General features: G+C 38.3%; 1 protein-coding gene across 2 annotated transcripts in view; it reads right to left on the bottom strand.

Annotated features, from left to right (window-relative positions):
- MAGI2 (membrane associated guanylate kinase, WW and PDZ domain containing 2) overlaps positions 1–21,972 on the bottom strand; it is a 704,176-nt gene that overhangs the window by 239,170 nt on the left and 443,034 nt on the right. For both annotated transcript variants that reach the window (XM_041405490.1, XM_041405491.1), the window contains exon 4: positions 3,635–3,850. In XM_041405490.1, the coding sequence (XP_041261424.1) occupies positions 3,635–3,850 (216 nt within the window). The remainder of the gene's footprint in view (positions 1–3,634; positions 3,851–21,972) is intronic.

Below are 21,972 nucleotides of genomic sequence, written 5' to 3'. Positions count from 1 at the left end.
TGGCATTGGGACTCTGGTCTTCTGTTCATTCCTAAGGCCTGGAATGAGAATTTTGAAACTTTATGTCATGTCTTACGCCTCAATTAATTTCAGCCTGACAGAACTTCATTCTCTGGGTGCAACTTATCATTGCTCAAGTACTGTCAGAATAATGCACATACATAAGCATGCTTTCAATGTTAAAGTGATTCTTCTGGAGTTTGGATGATAAACTTCATCAGTGCAGTGGAAAGCAAATGTGACATGACCAACGCAGTGTCAAAAATACTGATGCTGGTTGCAAAGGAGACCAACTCAATCCATTGCAGACATGAACAGTGACAGCAGTAAAAACTGCCGAATGTCTGATAAGTTTCTGCTTACTATTTGATCAAGACTCTTTTTACCTCTTTGGTCAAAGCATTAGTTTTGCAGACATCATTAATTTCAACACAGTGTCTGTCAGGGAAGTCTTCTGAGGTGCAATATCTCTCACCCAGTAATGTGGACAATTGCACTAAGCATAAGAAACCCAATAATAAGTCTAGACTTGCCCATTCTAACAGTTAATCTACAGATTATATCTCCCACGGTTCTTGGAAAACAGTAAGGTTCTTCACTTAAAATAGCCATTTAAGCTCTTCTATCTGTAGGCTGAATTAATAATTTTAAATTGTAGAGGTGATCCCCTAAAATGTGTATCTAAAACAGCTATGATCTCTTACACATAAAAATTTCTTTTTTCTTCTTATTTTATATCAACAGAGGAGAGACAAATTGCTCAAAGAAAAAAGTAAGACATGTAGGCATATAAATTACTAAAGCTGGATGAGATAAATCCCATCTCCCAAATTATACTGTTTTGTCCTGAGAGAACTTGATCCAGGATGAAGGACTGAGAGGGTTCTATGCTAAAAGGGCCAAAAGTCCCATACCAAAGCACTGAGAAGGATTCCTTGTGGCTTCTGGGCTGAGGGCAGGTGACACAAATCAGAAAGAATAAACATATTGGGCAGACAATTATGGTCACTTTGTCCATATACAACTGTGTCAGGGAAATCCGATGGACATGAAGCCAGGCATATAGAAGGTATTAATGAAAAATTGCTAAAGCTCAACACTTGCACAGATTATGCCAACAGGCACTGAAAAGTTGCCTGAAAATTCAGACCAAAAGCACAAATATCTCTGTAACCACAGATATCACCTAATTGGTCTGATAAGGATGGGTTTCTTTTCTTCAGAATCATATTAGATCTGTTACTATTTCAAACTCATGGTCTTATGTGTTAGAGAGGTACTTGACTTGACAGGCTCAGATATGCAGTTAATAAGCCATTAAATTGCTGAGCATCTATAAAAAATGAATCAATGTTTCAGATGTCCCACGAGCCTTATAATTAATAAAAGCCTCCTTCTGGAAGTGAAGTATTTAAAATAGAACACTCTTACTAAAAGAATTGGCAATAACAAATGTCCTACTTTTGCTGATTCTTTATAAAAACTAAAATGCTCTCTGCACCAGGAGTTTAAAAATAAATAAATTAATTAAAATATTCTGGTTTTCCTGATTGTTTAAAGACACAAACTGCAAATGCACTGACATTTTAGAGGTGACTAAGCCTCTGTCAGCTGACAGAGAAAATGACTGCGGTAACAAGGTCTGTGGGAGCCACACTGCCCAACAAAGGCAACACAGCATGTATGTACAGAGCTGCTTTGCTACAATCCCCAAAGTCCTCAATCAGTGTAACTGAACAACAAAACACTGCTTATAAAACCATGAGAGCCAACACAGGCACTGCTTGTTCTGCTGGCCACACCAATAGGATTTACTCTGGCAGGGAGAGGAGGGGAAGAGGGGGTGGGCTGTCTTACACCCATGCTCATGTATTTCATTTTGTTACACAGCACATGCCAGCGCCTGCTTCTTGTGTGCTGCCTAGTCATTGTTCACACAGAATTTGCCTGGGAGAAGCATATTATAGGTGTAGAATTCAAGGAAAAAATGCAGGTAAATATTGCCTCTTGATCCACTTGGAGCTGAAACATATTGTCCTGGAAATTGCTCCCTAGCACTGGTCTCTTATGTGGCACATTTCGAATAACTGCAAAGAATGATCTTTCTAACGATTTCTACAATACACATCAGAGACCAAATCCTGCCTTTGCCTCTTTCACTGTGGAAGTATCCTGGCAACAGCAGCAGTGCTGATGTTAGGAGCTCCATCCTTTCCTGCCTAGCTGTGTAGGAAGGGCACGAAGTGCCAGAGCAATGCCAACAGCTGCAATCTTGTGTGGAAGGGATGAGCAAGGCTTGTGCAGCATGTGGTGGCAGTGGCAAGGGAGCAATACTGCAGCCCTTTGGAGAGCCAAGGGGAAGAACCAGATGCACTCTCACCCCACTGCTCCTGGATACCCCTGGTAGAAGGGGATGGGTTCTGCACAGGAATTTTCCCTTATATGTAATATTAAGCAACAGCTAAGGAAAAACATGTGGCAAAATTATCCTTGATGGGAAAATATCAAATTCAGTATACTTTGTAATGAAGCAGGAATTAAATGGGTATATATAGACTTTGCAATATAAAAACCCTTCTACGGAGCTTAGAAGATTAGGTAATAGATTTTTTCTTCCACAGTAACCTGTACATTTAGAGGCCTCACAATATTTCATTTTATATTCTCATCTGTGTGATCACTAGACTTCTACTTCAACAATCTGAGTTTCTAAGTTTGTCAGAAAGGATTCACAGCAATATTTCTCAATGATATAAAAATCTGAATTATTTAATTTTCTGCATAAACAATAACAAAATAATTTCTTAAATTCTGTTTCAGGATAAGAATTATTAAGTTCAATAAAATATTGTCTTGCTGAGAGGTGGAAGGGGAAACTGATTACCTGCTTCAGAATAGGCTGTAGTGCTTTCACTCAAGATACCAGTCAGTACCCAGAACCCCTTTTTTTTTCTGAAGCATTGTGATCCAAGAAGTAAATCAACAATTGTCTTTTAGGACTTGACATCTGAAACCCTTATCAGCTTTATGCAGGCTCTGAAACATTCCTGAAAAGTGTCCTCCAGATTGTATTGCCAGGTAAGTTTTAATGGCACTGCCACACCTTTGTTAATATGGTGACTTTAGCCTTCCATTATATTGCTAAGTCTTCATGACAATTTACAAAATTTCATGTCATAAAATGCTGAACAATCTTGTGAGCGTCACCATTTAAGAATAAAAAGACCCAAAAAACAGAGACTATTTATCTGAACAAATTGCAGTTCTCTAGACTCCCTCTATAGTCAACAGAGAGGAACAGGCACTTGTGAATGATTTCCTAACATAGAAATCTAAACCAGGTCACAATCCATGCTCAGAAAGATGGTATTTTTCTCTTTGGTCTATGAAGAGGGTTCAAAGAGACTAGTTCAGAGACAGAAATCTTTACACTAGCTGAGGTAAGTGAGATGACTCCCAAAAAAGAGGTTAAATAATTATTTTAGTCTTCAGAGAAATCCTAATATTCAGAATTCCTGCCTTTCCCTCTTGCAAGAACATCCTTACCTGAACATTCATATTCTCACTGCAGAAGGAGGGAACTGAGGACTCTGAATAACAGAAACTCACTGCAAAGTAAGAAGGAAGAACAGACCTGGTGTTACTGTCACGTCATTGCCATTGACCACAGGTCTTTCTTCCTCTTCCTCCTCTGGTGGTTCAATGCCTGTCTTCTCCATATTGCTCACAGACTTATTCCTTTTCCGTTTGCCTTCAGCCCCGGGAGTGGCACCTGGGAGGATCTGGTCTGTCACATTTAACAGCAATGGAGCCGGTTCTGCTGGAGGCTTTGGAGTGCCGTAATAGTTGTCTGGAAAGAGAAGAAAAGGAAAAGCACATGATTGCAGAAATACACAGGCTGCTGCTGCTGCTGCTTCTTTTGTCTTAGATTAATGGATGTACGAGGTACATCCATTAGCTAAAATAAAGAATAGTTCAAAATGTTTTCTACAAAATCAAATGTTTACCTTCCATGAAATGGTAATAAATTTTCTTTGTGGTAGCACAAGTGATCCAATCATGCTCACAAACAAGTATCTTATTAGCAATTTCTGAAACTATAACAGGTTAAGTTTACATTCCTCTCATCCAAATACCTGACCAAGTAGTAGCATACTGGAGCTGTTCTCTTATTTCAAATCATTAGTTAGGACAAATTAGTTTGGCAACATTTTTGCCACAAAACAAGAGTTTCTTAAGAATCAAAATTATGATGAGAGTATTGATTATTTATTATGCTATGTCATTTTCACTCCCTCAAATTATCTCACCTGCTTAGAAAGTAAATAATCATCCAATTATTCAGAGATTTGCAGTTTTCAGTAACACATTCACTATCTTGTATTTCATATTTGTGAAATTTTTGCTATTCATGATTTCAAAATTTGTAATAATTAAGGCTAATATATTTTCAAAGAAACCTTTGGAAATAAGGTTGAAACCTTATTCTTTAGGGCTTAACATTATCTCCAAGTACTAAGAAATTCTGAGAAGACTTAAAGTGGCTGGCAGATTACCCTCTATTTGTGTCTCCTGAAATTTCTGGAAACTTCGTCTGAGTCATCTACTTTCTGTCAGAAGGATTATTAGACTAGATGGACCTCAGTCCCATTTTATCTATCAATATCTGCATGTTTGCATTTCTATCACATCTGATCTCAAAATTAGTGTCTTGCTGATACACAAATGTTTCATTGAAAATATGGTTAAAAATAGATCAGTAACATAATTAATAATATTTTTAAAACATGTACTTTCTAGAAAGAAATATAAATAATATAATAATATTATGACAATATGACAATATTATTGTGACCACACATAGGCATGACATTGGCACGACAAAAATAAATGCATATGTTATGCGCGCACAACAAACCATCATACATTTTGCAGGCAGAGTAAAAAATATTACTGGCACTTGTATTTCTGTATGTATCCAAAGACTTGCTACGTTCAGCCACAGGAACACCTCAATACAGGTAAGTAACTGGACAGCCTTGCAACTGCTGAATACTCAATGATTTTTTCACAGCAGTTTAGGAAAACAATATTAATAACAGATGTTTCTGTAATTGTAATTCACAATAAATATGTACTCTGTTAAATGACACTCATAGTCACCCTGGACTTAGGCATGTTTGAATGAAACTTTGACTCAGTGCAGATTTTTTTAGAATTTTGTGAGATGGCAGCAGGTTTAACCAAGAGCCCCAGCAGGGCAATGAGATGTGGCTCTGTAAGGGTGACAGTGGGAGCTCCCTGAGTGCCAGAGTTAAAGCAGAGGAGCAGGATTTGGGGTCTAAGGGGGAAAAAAGAAATCTACATTGATCCACTCACAGAACTGTACCTCCAAAGAATGTCAAGACCAGATCTGTTTGCAGTCAAATTTCTATGCTCTGACAGTACAGGCTGTTTTGAGAGTATCTGAAAACCAGCAGTGCTCAGTTGGAAGTCTACTTTTGGATTGCCCTAAGATCATGTTACCTTTATTGGTGAGATTGTGTATCTGTAATATCAAATACTTCAGAATAAGGATTCTTCAATAATGAAGCTGCCTGGCCTAAGCCATTTTACCAGTTTCAATCAGTGCCTCAGAGGCCTTAAGCTTGACAAAACTTGTCAAATATGCACTGATTTCCACTGATTCCATAAATATCAGAAGATATATTCCAGGGATATTGTACTAGTGTGACACAAACTGTGAAACTAAAGCACAGTACCTTGGCTTTTTTTCCTTTGTTCTTAGTTTTGTCATTGTCATACAAAATTGAGTGCAGTAATAATTAGCAGTAATGCTAATATCCTGAATAGCAGATGAAGTGTTTTAACTGAAGGATGCTCTCATGTTATTTTAAAATATTAGACAATTTTTCACTATGACTGTACGCAATAGTGAGAGACAGAGATAAAATTCATACATACAAAAAAAATCTATGAATACCACATATATAAAAAATATAAGAAAAAACTGCACATATAAGATCAGGGGCCAAAGAGGATTTAACTCATTTGATTTCAGACTGAAAATACTGTATATACTTCTGTCCTACAACATAAAACTTTAAGTGTTTTATGATCCAGTAACCATTTATGACCCAGTAACAGCATTTATACAAAGTCACAGAAGAGAAAAAGACCATGAAAACCTATTAAATGTAAAGGTACGAATTCTGAATCAAGAGCTCCATACAATCAGATTTGTAGAGTGCAGAATGTAACTCTGCATGCCTTCCCTGTTCTTGTATTTTATGCCTTAACATCTTACAGGTCTCTGCCAATCTAGGTGATTCTGTGATCCACCAAGGGGCAGTAGTAGAGACATTTTCCCTCCATTTGACTAACTGCAGCTGCTCTATTACTCAGGTTCCACCTTGTACTCAAAAAAATGTCTGTATGCTTACCTGCCACCCTGCATAGTCAAGAGGTCAGTTTAAGCCTTAGTGAAGTTCTTCGTGCTGGGCCTGAATCAAAGCCTCTGTGTGGACAGGCAGTGCAGAAAAAGCTCCTCTGCTGAAACCATCTGGAGGCTGCTTCTGATTGCTTTAGTGCTTCCAGCTGCTTCTGAGTGCAGCTGAACGCTGAAGATGGTCTGGCCTAACCTATTTGACTTGGCTGCCAAAGTGCCTTGGAAGCCATGGCACAGTGACAATTACTGAGTGTCCCTCGCCACCCCTGAGCTGCATGAACCCTGATCAGCGCCCTGATTCTACAGGGAAGAGTCAGACAAATTAATGGGTAGGCTTGCTCTGATGACAGAAACCAGATCAGGAAGTCAGAAAGTCACAAGAAGCAGAAAAATGAGGAAATAAGGAGGAGGAATCAGCTTATTTTTTTCCTTAACTTTAGTTCACCTATGTCAAGATGTAGTAAGACTTTTATTTTATTGATAAAATGTTTGATGATGTAGCAATATCCTAGCTTCCTGAGAAAAAGTAAGCCTTTGAGGAAGAAAAAAAAGAGCACTTGGGTAGTAGTAAAGAAGCAGAAAAATCCTGATGCTGAAATGATGACAAGACTCAGATTTACTGAGAGTGCCTATATTGATGTCCTTAACACCCAGTGATCCCAGCTACTGGGCTCAGTTATAAATGTGCCTCCGTGTCGTGCTCTGCTTTGTGCTCTTTGTGCAGGGACTGACCTACACCCATTTTCCTCTGCCTGGCCTTCCCAGCCCCTCTCCCTTTCTGTGAGGAAAGATGCAAAATGCAGCATAGAGTGGACATCTCCTCTTGCCGTCCTTCTGGACAGAGAAGGGAGAGCAAGGGCTCTGTGCCAGGTCTGCACTCCAAGATGCAAAATGCAGCATAGAGTGGACATCTCCTCTTGGAGAGAGAAGGGAGAGGAAGGGCTCTGTGCCAGGTCTGCACTCGAGGCTGTGGAGGAGGAGGTGCTCCTTTAGCTCCTGGCCCAGGCCAGCCTGAGCCACCAGGTTGTGGAGAAAGGGGACCACTGCTGAGAGCACCCTTTGCTCCTGAAGCTCCACTGAGCTCACAAAAGAAATTAAAAACTCTAGTTTAAAAATGTATTATGAAAAGTTAAAATAGTGATGAGGAATTAGGAAATTATAGTAAAAATGAAAAACCAGACAGAAAACAAGAGGTGTGCCAGAGTCAGAAGCTTTTAGGACGAATACTTCCAGCTATGGTGTGACTCACTTTCTGAGCCCAGAGCAGAGACACATTCCTTTTCACACTTATTTTTAGAGCAAGATGAAACAATACCCAGCTACAAATACACATCTGCCTCTGCTTATTCAGCATCCTCATTTAGATTGATCTGTCTTTTTTGTTTATACAGCTTTGAATTGCTGAAGTATCAGTCAAAATTGTGTGAGTCAGCCACAACTCTAGGAAATGAAAGACAAACCTTATTTTTCAGTTATGAGAAAAACTGAAATGTTATGACGAATGTTAAACCTCTACATATTTGCTTTTGTGATCACTGACTACTGATAATAAACTAAGGGGAAGTACTCTGAAATATAATTGCTGCCTAGATTTGAGTTACATTTGATATTTTAACAATTCACAAACAGATACATATGGAAACGTAATAGATTACAATGGTATTATTAATTATTACAATGGTATTAGAGTTTTAGGTAGGCAGAAATTAGCTTAATTTTCTATAAAATAATAATGTGAACAAATATGAATATTTTATAATTTGATTAAAAGATGGCTGAATTTATTTATTACTAGAAGGCAACTGCATACAACAAGAAACCTCTGTTGATAATTTATGTCTGTTTATAATCAGTATCCAGATGAAGACTGGTGACAACTGGTGTTGTCACCCCCCCTCCCCATTCAGGGGTCCATATTGGGAAAAATAGTGTTTAATATCTTCATCAGTGACACCACCAGTGGGACTGTGTGTTCTCTCAGCATGTTTGCAGATGACATCAAACTGAGTGGTTTGGTTGGTACACCTAAAGAACAGGGTGCCATCCAAAGGAACTTGGACCAGAAATGGGCCATGGGAATCTCATGAGGTTTAACAAGACCAACTGCAAGGTGCTGCAGCTGTGGTGGGACAACCCCAGTGTCAGCACAGGTGGGGGATGAACAGATTGAGAGCAGCCCTGCCAGAAGGACTTGGAGGTGCTGATGGGAGAAAATCTGGACATGACCTGGCAATGAACACCCACAGTCCAGAAAATCAACTGCATCCTGGGCTGCATCCAAAGTAGTGCGACCAGCAGGACAAGGGAGGGGATCCTGTCCCTCTGCTCTGCTGTCCTGAGACCAGACCTGCAGTGCTGCATCCACCTCTGGGATTCTCTGCACAAGAAAGTCATGGACCCGTTGGAGCAAGTCCAGAGGAGAGACACAAAAATGATGCACGACTCCTGTGAGGACAGGCTGAGAGTTGGGGTTATTCACCCTGGAGAAGAGAGGACTCCAGGGAGACATTATTGTGGCCAGTCAGTATGTAAAGGAGGCTTAAAAAGATGACTTTTTAGAAAAACCTGTTGCAATAGGACAAGGGATAATGGTTTTAAAGAGGGTAGATTCAGACTTGATAATAAGGAAGACATTTTCCTATTGTAAGGATGTAGAAACACTGGAAGTTTTCCAGAGAGGTAATAGATGTTCCACACCTGGAAACATTTAAGGTCAACTTGGACAAGGCTGTGAGGAACCTGATCTAGCTGAAGATGTCCCTGCTCATTGAAAGGGGTTGGACTAAGGGAGTTGGACCATCCTTTCCAACTCAAAATATTCCATGATTCTATGAAAATCAATCTTTTCATAACAAGATATTTATTTTTTTTCTAACTTAACCTGCTTTGGAGTCTGGAAATGAACTATTATGGTCTATATTCACTCTATCTGGCTCTAAGTGTTTAAATGATGGAGTGTTTAACTGTAATTAAGTAGAGCAATCATCTTCCAGGAAGTGACTAAAAAATATCTCCTTCTATAATGACCCCCAGCCTGCAAGCCCTGGGACATCAAGCTGATGTCTGATGCTGTAGAGTCCACACTGCATTCTTGGCATGTAAGTTTAAGTGTAGCTTTCTGTTAACCTCCAGAAGATAGCAAGAAAACAAGCTCATGGTTTTGGTATTGTTTAGGGCAGGCCCAACACACTGGCAGTGTAACCAGCAGGGTAAGACCATGTGAGTTTGGTAGTCTTTCAAAGTTTGTATGAAGTTTTCCTGCACAATATATCCTAGGAACAGGTATTGCAGATGTCTTCTTTGAAGGATTTGGTATTAAACAATGCAATTGTTAAGACTGGAAAGGACCTCTAAGATCATCAATGTAACAGTTAATACAGCACTGCCACATTCACCTCTAACCATGTCCCTAAGTGCCACAAGTAAAAGTTTATTGAACATTTTCAGGGATGGTCATTCAAACACTTGAGCATCATTTGTGTGCAATGGATGTCAAAGACAGGAAAGAATTCTTAGACGCATGTTCTGTGGACTTCCATGAACCAAACATGTTGGTATCACTGTGCTTTCACTTCACTGTGCACACAATCACTTTGCCACAGAGGTATGTCCAATCAATTGCCATCTTCCTGTGAAATCACTTTATTCTAACATTTCTGATCACCTGTATATGTAATTTAGAGTATTTTTCTGTATGTCTGTTTTGCTCTGCAGTAAAAACACACAAGTATAGAATAGTCTAAAACTGAAAAATCCACTCCTCTGTATTCTTACAACCATCTTATAAAATTCCTAAAGAGGAAAAGAGTACATAGACTTTGTTAAAATATAATTAGTGATGTATTTTAACAAAATCCAAGACAATTACCACCTCCTTAAGGAAGTCTAGCAAACTTCTTTTCACCCACTCACCCTGAGTAATTTATTTTGACGGGTGACTATACTATAATTAGGGGGTTTTTTTTAATCATTGCTGTAAGGTTGGGTGAGTAGATTTTGTTCTTGGGTTCATACATTTTCATGATGGTTTTGCAAAGCTGCTTGATGGATTGAAGTTGCAGAACTCTTCTTGTGACTCAAAAGAAAGTGAAATTAAAAGATGAAGCCTCCTGAAGTGTTTAGATTTTAGATTTACTTTGGTATTATTTTTACTCATGGTTGTGTCTTTAAAATGGCAAAGAAATAGGAACGATTGCAGTTCATATCTCTAGAATTTAGAGAAAAAAAAGGTTACTAAATATAGATTCACAATTATGTTTTTAAACAACAGTGTTTAACTTCTATTGTGTTCTCTGAAATATTCACAAGAAAAGTTATACTTTTACTATGATCTTTCTGGCTACTTTTAGTTTCTTTTAGACAGAAGACTGAAGGTCCCGGAAATGTCTTTGCTCTTCTTTTACTTACTAAGCCTTTGAGTCCAGATTTCTTAGGTCTCTGAGCCTTGCTGTTAAATTAAATTCTGAATTGAAAATAAAGATTAAAATTTATTTACTTTGGGAGTGCTGTCTGAACGAGTTACACATGATACACAGAACTAATTCTGTACTTGCTGGATATCGACATCCCCAGGGTTACTTGTTACAAAGTCTGTTTTTTCTCCCCTTTCCATTTCCTAACTGCATTGGGCTTCAGCTATAAATCAAGTTACTTGAAAGAAATACTTTCTGGACATCCCGGGATTCTGCTAGAACAGAGGGGTCAGAGTTATTGCCTGTGCATTCCCAAGCAACACTTCAGCATTTTCTGGCAGGGGCTATCCAGCTGTTTCCCAGGGGCAGGGGGACATTTGATGCCTTGTGCTGCTGTGCCTCTTCCCCAGGCTGAATTCTCATTTGGGTTGGTCTCTGCAGCTTCTGGTGACAGACATTAGGCAAATATGTTAACTTCTGTGTCAAGTAATGACATTTTAATAACTGGCTTCAGGATTGTCTATTCATCTACATTAAAATTAAGACACTAATTATAGCTGTGGATTTTTGCCCAAGAGTGTTCTGGCCCCCAGTGAATGCAGTAGAAGAGGAAGTTTCTAAATTCACAAATACAGCGACGGAGATAAGATGGGCTGTCAAACCTTCCAACATGACAAAACTGCTGTTCTCTTACTGTTGGACACCAACTGGCCCCAATAAGAGCATCTCTTTTCCATCCATACAGACTAGGGCAGACTTTATAAGTAAGGATATACAAGTTTGTTTTTTATTTCCTAATTGGTATTTTTCAAGATAAATATCAGTAGCAAGTGAATTTTCATAACAATAAGGTGGTGATAGAGTGCAACAGATACACATAGGGCATGGTCTGATTTTGAAAATTTTGAAGACCCCCAAATTAAGGCATACATAAGCTAGTTTTCATTTTTAAAAATATATTTTCCTCAGAGATCTCACTTTACACTTTAGTGTATTTCAGAGAGTTCAAACTTCTAAGTTTACTTCATCACTGTTTCCATAGTCCCATTTTACATAGCTGCTTTTCCTTTTAATTATTATTTTTTTTCTCATACCTTTTTAAATACTAGGGTGGCTTTTTCCTTTAAATACTCTGCATTCCTTAGATTTTGCTAATTAATCTTTTAGCTGATTGCCCATCTACAAATTTTGGCACGTATGCAAGACTAATACCTAAAGCTCTGTGTAAGAGTACAAGAAGCAAGTAGACAACAATTTCGCCTTTACAAAATCAGGTACAACCCAGACTGTTTTCATCATCCCTTTAATTTCTACCAAGACCAAACCATGTGAAGAGATACAATCCTCTTGAGCACTAAATCTCTCACAGCTGGGAAATAACAGTTCTCCTGTCAGATGTGGGAATCCCATGGGTTGAAGGTGTAAATACCTTTCAGATAAAGTAACTATAAACCATCCTGTGTTAAGTCCAGGTGGAGGTGGCTACACAGAGGGAACTGTCTTGCATTAAAATTCCTCTAAGATTAAGGTCCTGACCTTATTTCTCCCAAATATTCTTCAAGTTTGTATTTCTTTCTGAGAAGCAGAACACATCAATTTTAGATAATGGCCTAGAAGAGAGAGGACTGCTAATCAGATGCAGCAGAGTGCTCCACACACTGCACATCATCACGCATCTCCCAACCACCAGCAAACATGAAATGACCTTTAACTTTCATGATTTGATCTTTTGCTGAGCACAGTGTACCATAAGAAAAATCTAGACAGACCTCCTGAAAAGGCTACTCCTACATACTTAAGGAAAATCATGGACAAAGAGACAGGATTGAATAATTAATACAAAATGGAATTTGGACTTCAAAAGTGGGAATCACAAAGGTATGAATGCAGGCTATTGGAACAAGACTATGCAACAATACAGCTTGATAAATACATTAGCAATGTTTTATAGGGTTCTGAACACTTTAAAGCAATTCTGTCATCTGACCTCATCTTCTATAAATCAGTAGTATAATCTGAAGCCTCTGCTTTTACAGAAAAGAAACATGGTTCAATTCCTAAACAGTGTGTTCTTTGCTGCAGCTAAACACAGATTCCAAGATACTTCTTCCCATGACACTTATCATTTTTGTTGTAATCTGGCTGTTGTTGTCTGGATGGGACCCTTGAGTAATCACCTGTACCCAAATGTGTATGATCCCTAAGTTATGCAGAGAGTGGGTTTTTAGCTATTTTCACTTTTCCTGCTTAGAAGTTCACTATCTAAAACAATTAACTGACTCCTGCCATCCGCCCTGGTAGTGATTTTAGATGAGCTTAATTGACAACTGGAAGTGTACTTGGGTTTTGGTTGTTACTTTAAAAGAAGGTCCAGACACCTTTCAGCTTACCAAGGTTAGAGGACATGATTCAGACCCTTAATTCAGACCCAACACACTAAATCACACTATTACTTTGTTCCTTCATTTAAAGATTTAGGCTAAGAAAATGATAAGATTTTCTGCTTCCCTTTCTATATTTTATATATTATGGCTAAGATTTTTGTAGAAGTAAAAAGCCTTTACCATATTAGAGAACAGCTTGCAGCAGAGTCCCTCCTTTTTGACAGTAGTGCCTACATGGTTTTACACCCTTACAAATTATCTGGAAAGATGAGAAGAGTCTAAGAACATTTCTAGAGAAAATTTCATCTAGTTCAATTTGGGCCACAGAAATTAGCGTTTCTGAAGGTTCAGAAGGCTTAAAAAAGAGAAAAAATATAAGTCTAAGGGAAGTAATCATGTTAGATGAAATTTATTACTGATTAATGCAAATCAGAGAGCCATTTTGTTGCAAATTACTATTCTTTCTAGAGTGATACTGACATTGCTGCAGATATCTCACTGTATAGTAGCAGCTTCCTTCTGCTAAATAATAGGCAAAGTTACAGTAATTAACCGAACTAAAGGAATCAAATGTCATGCAGTGCTCATTGTGTAGTTAAGAACTTTATTGCATGCAGCATTGGCCCAGAATTTTTTAAGAGAAAAAAGTCCCAGAAATAAAAGATGTTCTAACAAAAGCAAGTAAAATTATAAGCTTCCTATAATAAAAATAAAATGCATTTCTGTTGTACAAATTAACTTATTTCTGTAGAAGCTGGTATGAAGGAAAGGATATGCCAAGTTTTTCAGATAAAGCTTTGGTTAAAATATGGGAATGAATTTCAAGAACATAGAGTCACTATACCAGAAGTTTCTGAGAGATCACCCATATGTTAAACCAATCCATAGTTACTACAGATTTATCTGAAAATGCCATGTGTAGGGCCAGGTGAAGTTTATTCAAAAATGATACTGCAGAGGTCTTACAGTCATGAGAATTGTGTGATCTGTCTTTTGCCTGACATAAGAAGCTGGATTAATGCCCCCACCTGTGGTTTGATCACTACTGTGTTCTCCTTCTTCTTTTTTTTTTTTTCTTCAGAGGACTTTAAGCTTATTTTAAAAGCTGTGTTTATAGACACCTTGTACATTTTCAGAGTGGCATTTTCTCTGTGTTATAGCTGGAAATCTGCCTCCAACTGCCTTGACAACCTTGTGAAGATACTCTAGACTGTTAATTTCATCTGACAGTTTCTTCAAACCTGAGGAAGAAAAGAGATCCCTGTAGTCAATCAGTTTTTGTATTCATTTATTCAAGCTGCTACCAGAGAAAGTTATCTTGCCAATTGGAGAGGTATGTAGGGAATCCTTTCCTTTTGTGCCTAAAAAGGCATCTGCGGATTGTCCTGGATAGCCATCTTGCACGACATGAATAAATGTGATGTTCCCTATTGGTCTTTCCTTAAGGAGTTGTCAGAATTAATAACAATACTTCTCAGAGACCAGAGACTCAGAGACTCACAGTGATTCCAGGTACAAAAAAAGAACAAACAAACTTCCAAAAAAAAAAAAAATCAAAAACCAAACCAGAGAAAAAAAATGACATAATTTCTGTTTTCATTAACAGATTGTTATTTTGCCATATGAGTGTGAATCATCAGGTGTTTTTTAAGGTAATTTGAAATTATAAAGCCAAAATACTATGCTATAACTAACACTTAATGGAGGCTCTGTGTTCCTTGTTTTCCTTAAAGCCAGTGGGATAACTCTTCCTACAGTGGTATTTTTTACCTCACTATTCTGTCTTTTTACCTCACTATTCTGTCTACCACCTTGCTCCTGAGATGACTGAGATATAGAGCTTTACCTTTCTCATGGGAGTTTTAATCCATAACTTTACTGCCAATGAGGTCTTGTGCTACAAAAGGACATTTTAGCTCCTCCAGAGCTCAGTTACTACATAAAGATCTATGATGAGGCAGTCCAAAACCACAAGAACCTGTCCTGAAACCACACAACCTACAAGTGTTAAAACACAATGTTAAACCAGGGAGGAAAAAGAAGGTTTAAAAACTAATTATTTTTTAATCATTCCGAAAATTTCTGATTAGACACAAACTAAGAGATATCAAGGAATGAAGTAATTGATAGTGCCTGAGGTGAGTTTATCACATATTAGTAGGGGAAAAAAAAACCCAAACAAAAACAAGAAAGAAAGAGTTTTGAAGTTTGTAATGAAAAAGCTTGGTCATGCTTGATGAGTCTTTTCTCCTAGTTTTTGCTCCTAACCTGTATAATGAGGCATTCTGGCATGCTTTTCATCAGACCCCACAAATTACAAACTTCACAACATCATTCTCCCAAAAGAAGGAATGGAGGGTCACCTTCACTCACGAGCTAAGCCACCACTGGGAGGGCAAGGTGAGACATTAAATAAAGTCTGACCTTCCACTGATTCTTTTCTTTGGACATGAGGTGAACAAGAAAGTGGCCAGAGGTTGTAAAGAAATAGTCATAAACACCATCAGAGCCCGGACATTTTGCCACTTGGCCAACTCGTATTATTCAATCTCTGAGCGTGGATAGAACTGCTGGGAAAGTGGGGTAAAAATAGGTGCTTTCCACTCATTTATTGACTCTGACAGAATTTAGGCACCAAGTGACACTTTGGTCCCAAGGTCATGGAGGTCTCTGCATGCCCAGTACTGCAGAAATGCAGCAGCTGCCAGTGCTGACTGAATTAGGGGTTATTGGAGTTGATGGTGGCAAGGTTGCCCTTAATTTACACTAGAAAGACACAATAGAAATGTTGTTTAAAACAGTGAGATTTGTAGATCCATCAGACCAACAGCAAAAAGAGCAGTTGTAAAAAAATGAAGAGTTTTCATTTTGTCTCTGAAAGATGATATCTAATAACTGCCTGAAGGCCATTAGACAAATAATTTAAACAGAAGTAAAGTAAATGAGTTGCTATTCACCAAGTCCACTGTGGGGAAAAAAAAGAAAAAAGAGGTAGCTGAAAAATCTGTGCTCTTTTCATTCTCTGTCAAGGACAGCCAAATGTTTTTGAAGTGTGGTCTGCACAGTCATTACAGATTGAAGCCAACACGCACAACTGTCCAAGTGTTTCTTATCACTCTCTTTCTCATTGACACACTGTGTTGCCCCAGGATACCTTTTGTTGGCTGTCCTTGTTTTGCCTGCCTGCCTGCTTCACTTCTGATCCTAAAATCCTGTTCTGGGGTAAAAGACTTCTCTACTATGTCATGGATACCTCTTGACTCTGCCCTGTGAGCCAGCAGAAGCAACAAAGAAAATGAAATGCATCTATCTTTTTATTTTTTGAAAACTGAACCTAATAAAAATTCTCTGCTAATACTAAGCACTGGTCTGGTCCTATGAAAAAGTGAAAGAGTTGGTGCTCTATGGAAAACAAAAAATCAGTTTGGTATATGTAAATTATTTAGCTACACTATGCATCTATGAATGATAGGAATCTTCCAATCTGTAAAATTCTGCTACAACTATGCAAATCCCTCCTCTGGACTAAACATGTAATGATCTGAAATTCTAAGTTTATCAAATGCCCCAGTGTTTTAATTATAGCTAAATCTTCAGAGAAGACCTGTGTTTTCCACAACCTTATTCCACCGTGAAGCTCTCCTCTCAAAGGTATCAAGGATGTGATTCTCCTTTTTCATGACTGTAAATCAAATATTTCCACTGAAGCTAATGGACTTACTGTGTTATGAAGGAAATGCAAAGTTCAAGCATTTAAAAAGTGCAATTCTGTGAAACAAAGGGGTTTTTTTGGTGATCTTTGAGTGATTACTTATGACAAGATTCACTATATTTACTCACGTAAATGGAAAGTAATTTCTCTTTAATTTTCATTCTGGACAGAAAATGGTTGGGAAGAGTCACAAAGCAATAACAACCTTGAACACTTACACAACACTTCACATTTCAAACCACTTCAGAAATGTAAACCAATTAGGCTGTCATTATGATTTATGCTAAGGGAGACAAGAAATATATAAACAAAGTCAAATAGAAATGCAGGGCTCCAAACTGCAGTTCTGTGAATTAGAAATCACAGAAATAACCTTCCAGGGACTTCCTGGAAAATGGAAGATAAAACTCTGGAGTAGATTCAGCAACAGCTAAGACATTGTAACCTAGTTACTGTTGAATGGTCACGTGTGGAACACAGAACACATAAATACATCATTTGTCTACATAAGCATTATCAGCTTCGTCTTACAAATAACTATTGTTCATTAGCTCATTAGTGAATTTCTTGAGATGTCTTATTTACAATGCAATTACCCCTGGCAGATCTGTCTGAACTGATAACCAAAGGGCAACAAAAATCAGTACCCATGCCAGATCATTAGATGGTTAAAGAGTAATGTCTATGCTACAGGTTCCTTTTACAAGTACATTGTTAACATCAGGAGCATAAATGTTAATTAGAGTAATGACTTCATTCACCAATTTCTTTTCTACAAGGCCATTTGGATCAGAATTCAGCTCCTCTGTTTGAAAGGGCAAGTTCTTTTTAATTAGGACAGCTACTCGATTGGTACTAGTAATAAATGAGAGGAGAGATGAAGGTCTCACCCACCAGGATTTTTCCACTTTTTTGTTTCTGTGTAGAATTCAGTACTTCAGAAAAAAAGCTACAGTTTTAGTCAGAAAAAAAATTAACGTCCTCATTCTTATAATATTAATGTAGATATTTTACAAACATTTATTTGCAGCCCAGATATTCTCATATCATTATTTTTGAGATAAATTTTCCTCCCTGCATGTTTCAGTAGGTAGATCAGTAGCTTTAGGTCACTGCTATTGCACTGGAACACCCCCCTAAGGCAAGAGTCTGTGCCAGAGTGAGACTAGTTAAGAAAAAGCAGTAAAGGCTATTTAATTTCAAGCCTTCTCTGCTGTTGTGCATCTCTCACTCTTCAATCACGCTCTGACCCTGTCGAGGCACACACAAGAAGCGGGGAGAGGATGGGCTGCTCTTAGCAGTGGTAGTGCCCAGTGCTCTGCCTGGTGCTGCCCTGAGCTCCACAGCAAGGGCTTCTGATCCCAAACTGCAGACGTCACAGCAGGGACAGACAAGCAGTAAAAAAGTGTAGGCTGAGGAGACAGAGCAAGGTACACATGACTGCACTTGCAGGGCAGGAGACATTTCTCCTCATGAATCTAGCCTGGACCGGCAAAGCCTTATGGACATTCACAAGGCCACTGTCACCTTTCCTTCCTTAAACATTGGGGTACATTATTGCAGAATAGGTTGGATTCTTAGGAGTTAATTCCTGGCAATATTTCTTAAATCTGGCCTTAAATCTGCTTGGGCATCTGCACGCACTGAGCATATGCCCTTGCAGCAGTTAGTGGCCAAGGATGGCCTTGAGTCAAGAAGGGGCTGCAGTTACATGGTTACTTCACATGCCAAAGCAGCAGAGTGCAAAGGCTGAACTTCATGTTCTCAGAGCCTCTGAAGTACTATGTTTCTGTGGGTTCTGAGATCCACATTTCACATTCCTGTCCTGAAAAGAAGAAAGAATAAGAAGGAACAGACATAACTAGGAGAGACTGGCTGGGCGTCAGTCTTCAGCCAGTTTTGATGGGTACAAGTTCCTTCTGAGTCTAGTGGCAGTCTACGAGCTTGTGGGCAAATTATGTGTGCAGAACATGAGGTACATCCCTCTACAGAAAGCAATAACTGGTAGATAGATAATGACACTCTATGGAGCAACCTGTATTGCCTCTTAGCACCCATAAAGATGGCAACTTTTGCAGCCAGAGATGTGCTCAAGTATATACATTTACATGCACGCAGTAAATGGAGTGCTCAGTAAGTGGAGTGCTCAATATCATGCTCAAGCAAGGTTTCTCATACAGTGATATGAGAGAGAATCATATCTTAGCTTGACCCTGACTAGGTCACTAAGAGTTACCAGTGGGAATATGCAGAGGCCCTCAAAGAACAATTTATTTGGGCAATGCCAACAGTCGCTTCCTAAGATAAAACACAGCAAGGAACTGTCTTACTCTGATGTAGACCCAGAACAGCATTGCTAAAATCAGTGTCTTTAATTCTATAAATTAAAGCCAGGAAGATTAAAGATTATTATTAATCATAATTTCATATGTCTAAAAACAGTATACTCCTTGTACATAGTTAACACTTGGTGCAACTTGTTCATACTAAACACCATTATAGCAGGCTAAAATTGCAAAATTAATACTTTTGCCAAAATCTCCTCAGTTTTAAAGAATTTTGATGGTATTGTGACGAGCTGACACCACTGAACTTGACTCAGTACATCTAAAGAGCAAAGTTTAAAGAACTGCAAATTTGCCAGGCTGAAGTTAGATCACTGCAACGACAAGGTGATGCAGACATTTTCCCTGTTAGGGCACTATACATATTATAACCAAAATTTATATTCAATCAAAGGAATATGTAGTCACCACTAGAAAAGAAGTCAACGGTGTAAGCCTTACTATTAATGGTTCACAGTGTCAGAAGATCAAAGGTGACCCAGGCATGGAGAATGCACAAGAATTAGATCCTCAGACAGAAGGTAAGATTAGATGATCACTGAGCAGGCTGCAAGGAAAAACTTATAGAACTACTGTCAGCTCTGATTTTTAAGCTGGATGTTCCACATTAAAAATGTCATTCAGAATGATCCTAAAACTTGCTGCTGTGTGCCATTAGTTCAAATGCTGCGTTAACATAACAGTACTGCATTAACATCAGTGCCTCTGTAGTACAAAGTTTTGTGTAACAAAATTGGAATAAATAACATTTGGAAATGCTGAATTTCCATACACATTTTCTGTCCAGAAGAACTAATGATGTCATTGTCACTATATTCACCAACCTTGCTGACCAAGACTTATTTTTGTGTGAAGTTCTCAAAATAGCTTTTAGACTGCAGCAGTGTTGGAAGTTGGAATAATTCCAAGACTAGTGAAAGTTGTACCTGATCCCCCTCATCCCTGCCCTGTTATGGATCATCACCCTTACCGATAGCTCTCTCTAGTGCTCCTAGCTGAATTTGTCTGAAGCAGACCAAAGAGCTGGTGAGTACAAGCTGCTCTTCTGGCAGATAAATGGGAGCTACAGAAAAGAGACGGATGGGAGAAAGCAGCAGTGAATAGCCACATTGGCCAGTTCTCCACCAGTTGGTGCTGGGTGGGATGTCTGTCAATACCCCAACAAAGGAGTGAAATCCAGCTGTCATACTGACATAATGAATCCAACTCAAACACTGCACAGTAAAGTATGCAAGGATCTTTTAACACATTAAAAAACCTTTTTTTGCACCTAGCATTACCTTAATATCCAACTCTCTTGTGTTCTATCTCTAAATCTCCTTTAGTTTCATGCAAGCCTGGATTAAATACGGGTATTTCAGGTTAGTAATCAAAACAGATTTCCAGATGCAGAACTCGGGGTCCTTCAGATGCCTGTAAAACAAAGACTGTTGTGCACTGAGTGAAGTGGAGAAATGACTGGAAATCAAGAAATCTGAATGGTACTAAGTGTATGTAAAGTTGTATTGGGTGGATGTGAAAGCAAAACAAACAAAACTGCTTCAGTCTGCCAATACCTCTGCAACTTGGAAAGACGTTTTGGGCTTGACTGCTCATAGGTCAGTCTGTTCACAAAACAGCAGGACTGTTTATGGGAGAGACAGTTTTAAAACATAATTACCCGGTGGATAGAAACCCTTGGACCAAATCCATTTGCAGACTTTATTTGAAGAAAGCAATGTATATGTCCATGAATATGGATGCTTTTTTCACCTAAGTGACATGTTTTTTAAATTATCATGCTGATTAAACACTTGACTCTCTTTTTCAGGAAAAATGAAGATAATTAATTAAAAATTATTTTTCCTTGCATTTACTTTTTTTTTGGTTGTTGTTGTTGTTTGGTTTTTTTCCCAGCATAAGAATGCTCTTCATGGAAGCTTTTGAGCTAAATGTAGCCTATCTACTCCCAATGTAGATATCTGTCACTGACTGAAAAGTAGACATAGCCACACGTTAATTTCCGTTTTCTTACTACTCCTGACTTACCATTTCATGAGATCAAACTGAAAAGCTAACATGCCAAACTATTTACTCTGAGAAAACCTAGAAGGTGCTTGACATTCAGCTGATTACATTTTAAGTGAAGTAAAAATTGTTGAATATATATATAAATATATATATTTATATTGAATATAGATATATATTGCATAAAAATATTTTTTTAAGGAATAGAAAAACAGAAATGTGGATTGTTTAGCAAAGCTATCCCATGATTTCATATACTTGCAATCTGCTATTTTGTCTGTCTGATTTGGATTACAGCTTCTTAGCAAATGTATTATAAAAGAAGACATCTGAGATTAAGAAACATATTTTTAAGAACTGTGTTGCTTGTGCATGTTTGAAACTTACACTTGTTTCTTATACACACTATAAAATTTTAGTTTCCAAACCACTGATATTTAATTAAACTGACTGAAAATGAAACAATTTCATGGCTGATGATGCTCTCTACAGAGCGAATCAGGACAGGAAGGACAGGAGGAAAATCAGAGGGAGCTTTCGCTGGATGAAGGGGTCAATGCATTGAGCAGTCACAGTCTGACAGACACCTCTGGCACCGCTACTGTGCTGGGGCCGTGCTGCTCTGACAATGCCAAATAGCCCTGGCATTATAAAAACAGAGTGC

This window comes from Onychostruthus taczanowskii, unplaced genomic scaffold (genome assembly GCF_017590055.1).
Source record: "Onychostruthus taczanowskii isolate IOZ18803 unplaced genomic scaffold, ASM1759005v1 scaffold23, whole genome shotgun sequence".
In the NCBI taxonomy this organism is placed as follows: domain Eukaryota; kingdom Metazoa; phylum Chordata; class Aves; order Passeriformes; family Passeridae; genus Onychostruthus; species Onychostruthus taczanowskii.
This window is presented reverse-complemented; position numbering and strand designations above follow the sequence as displayed.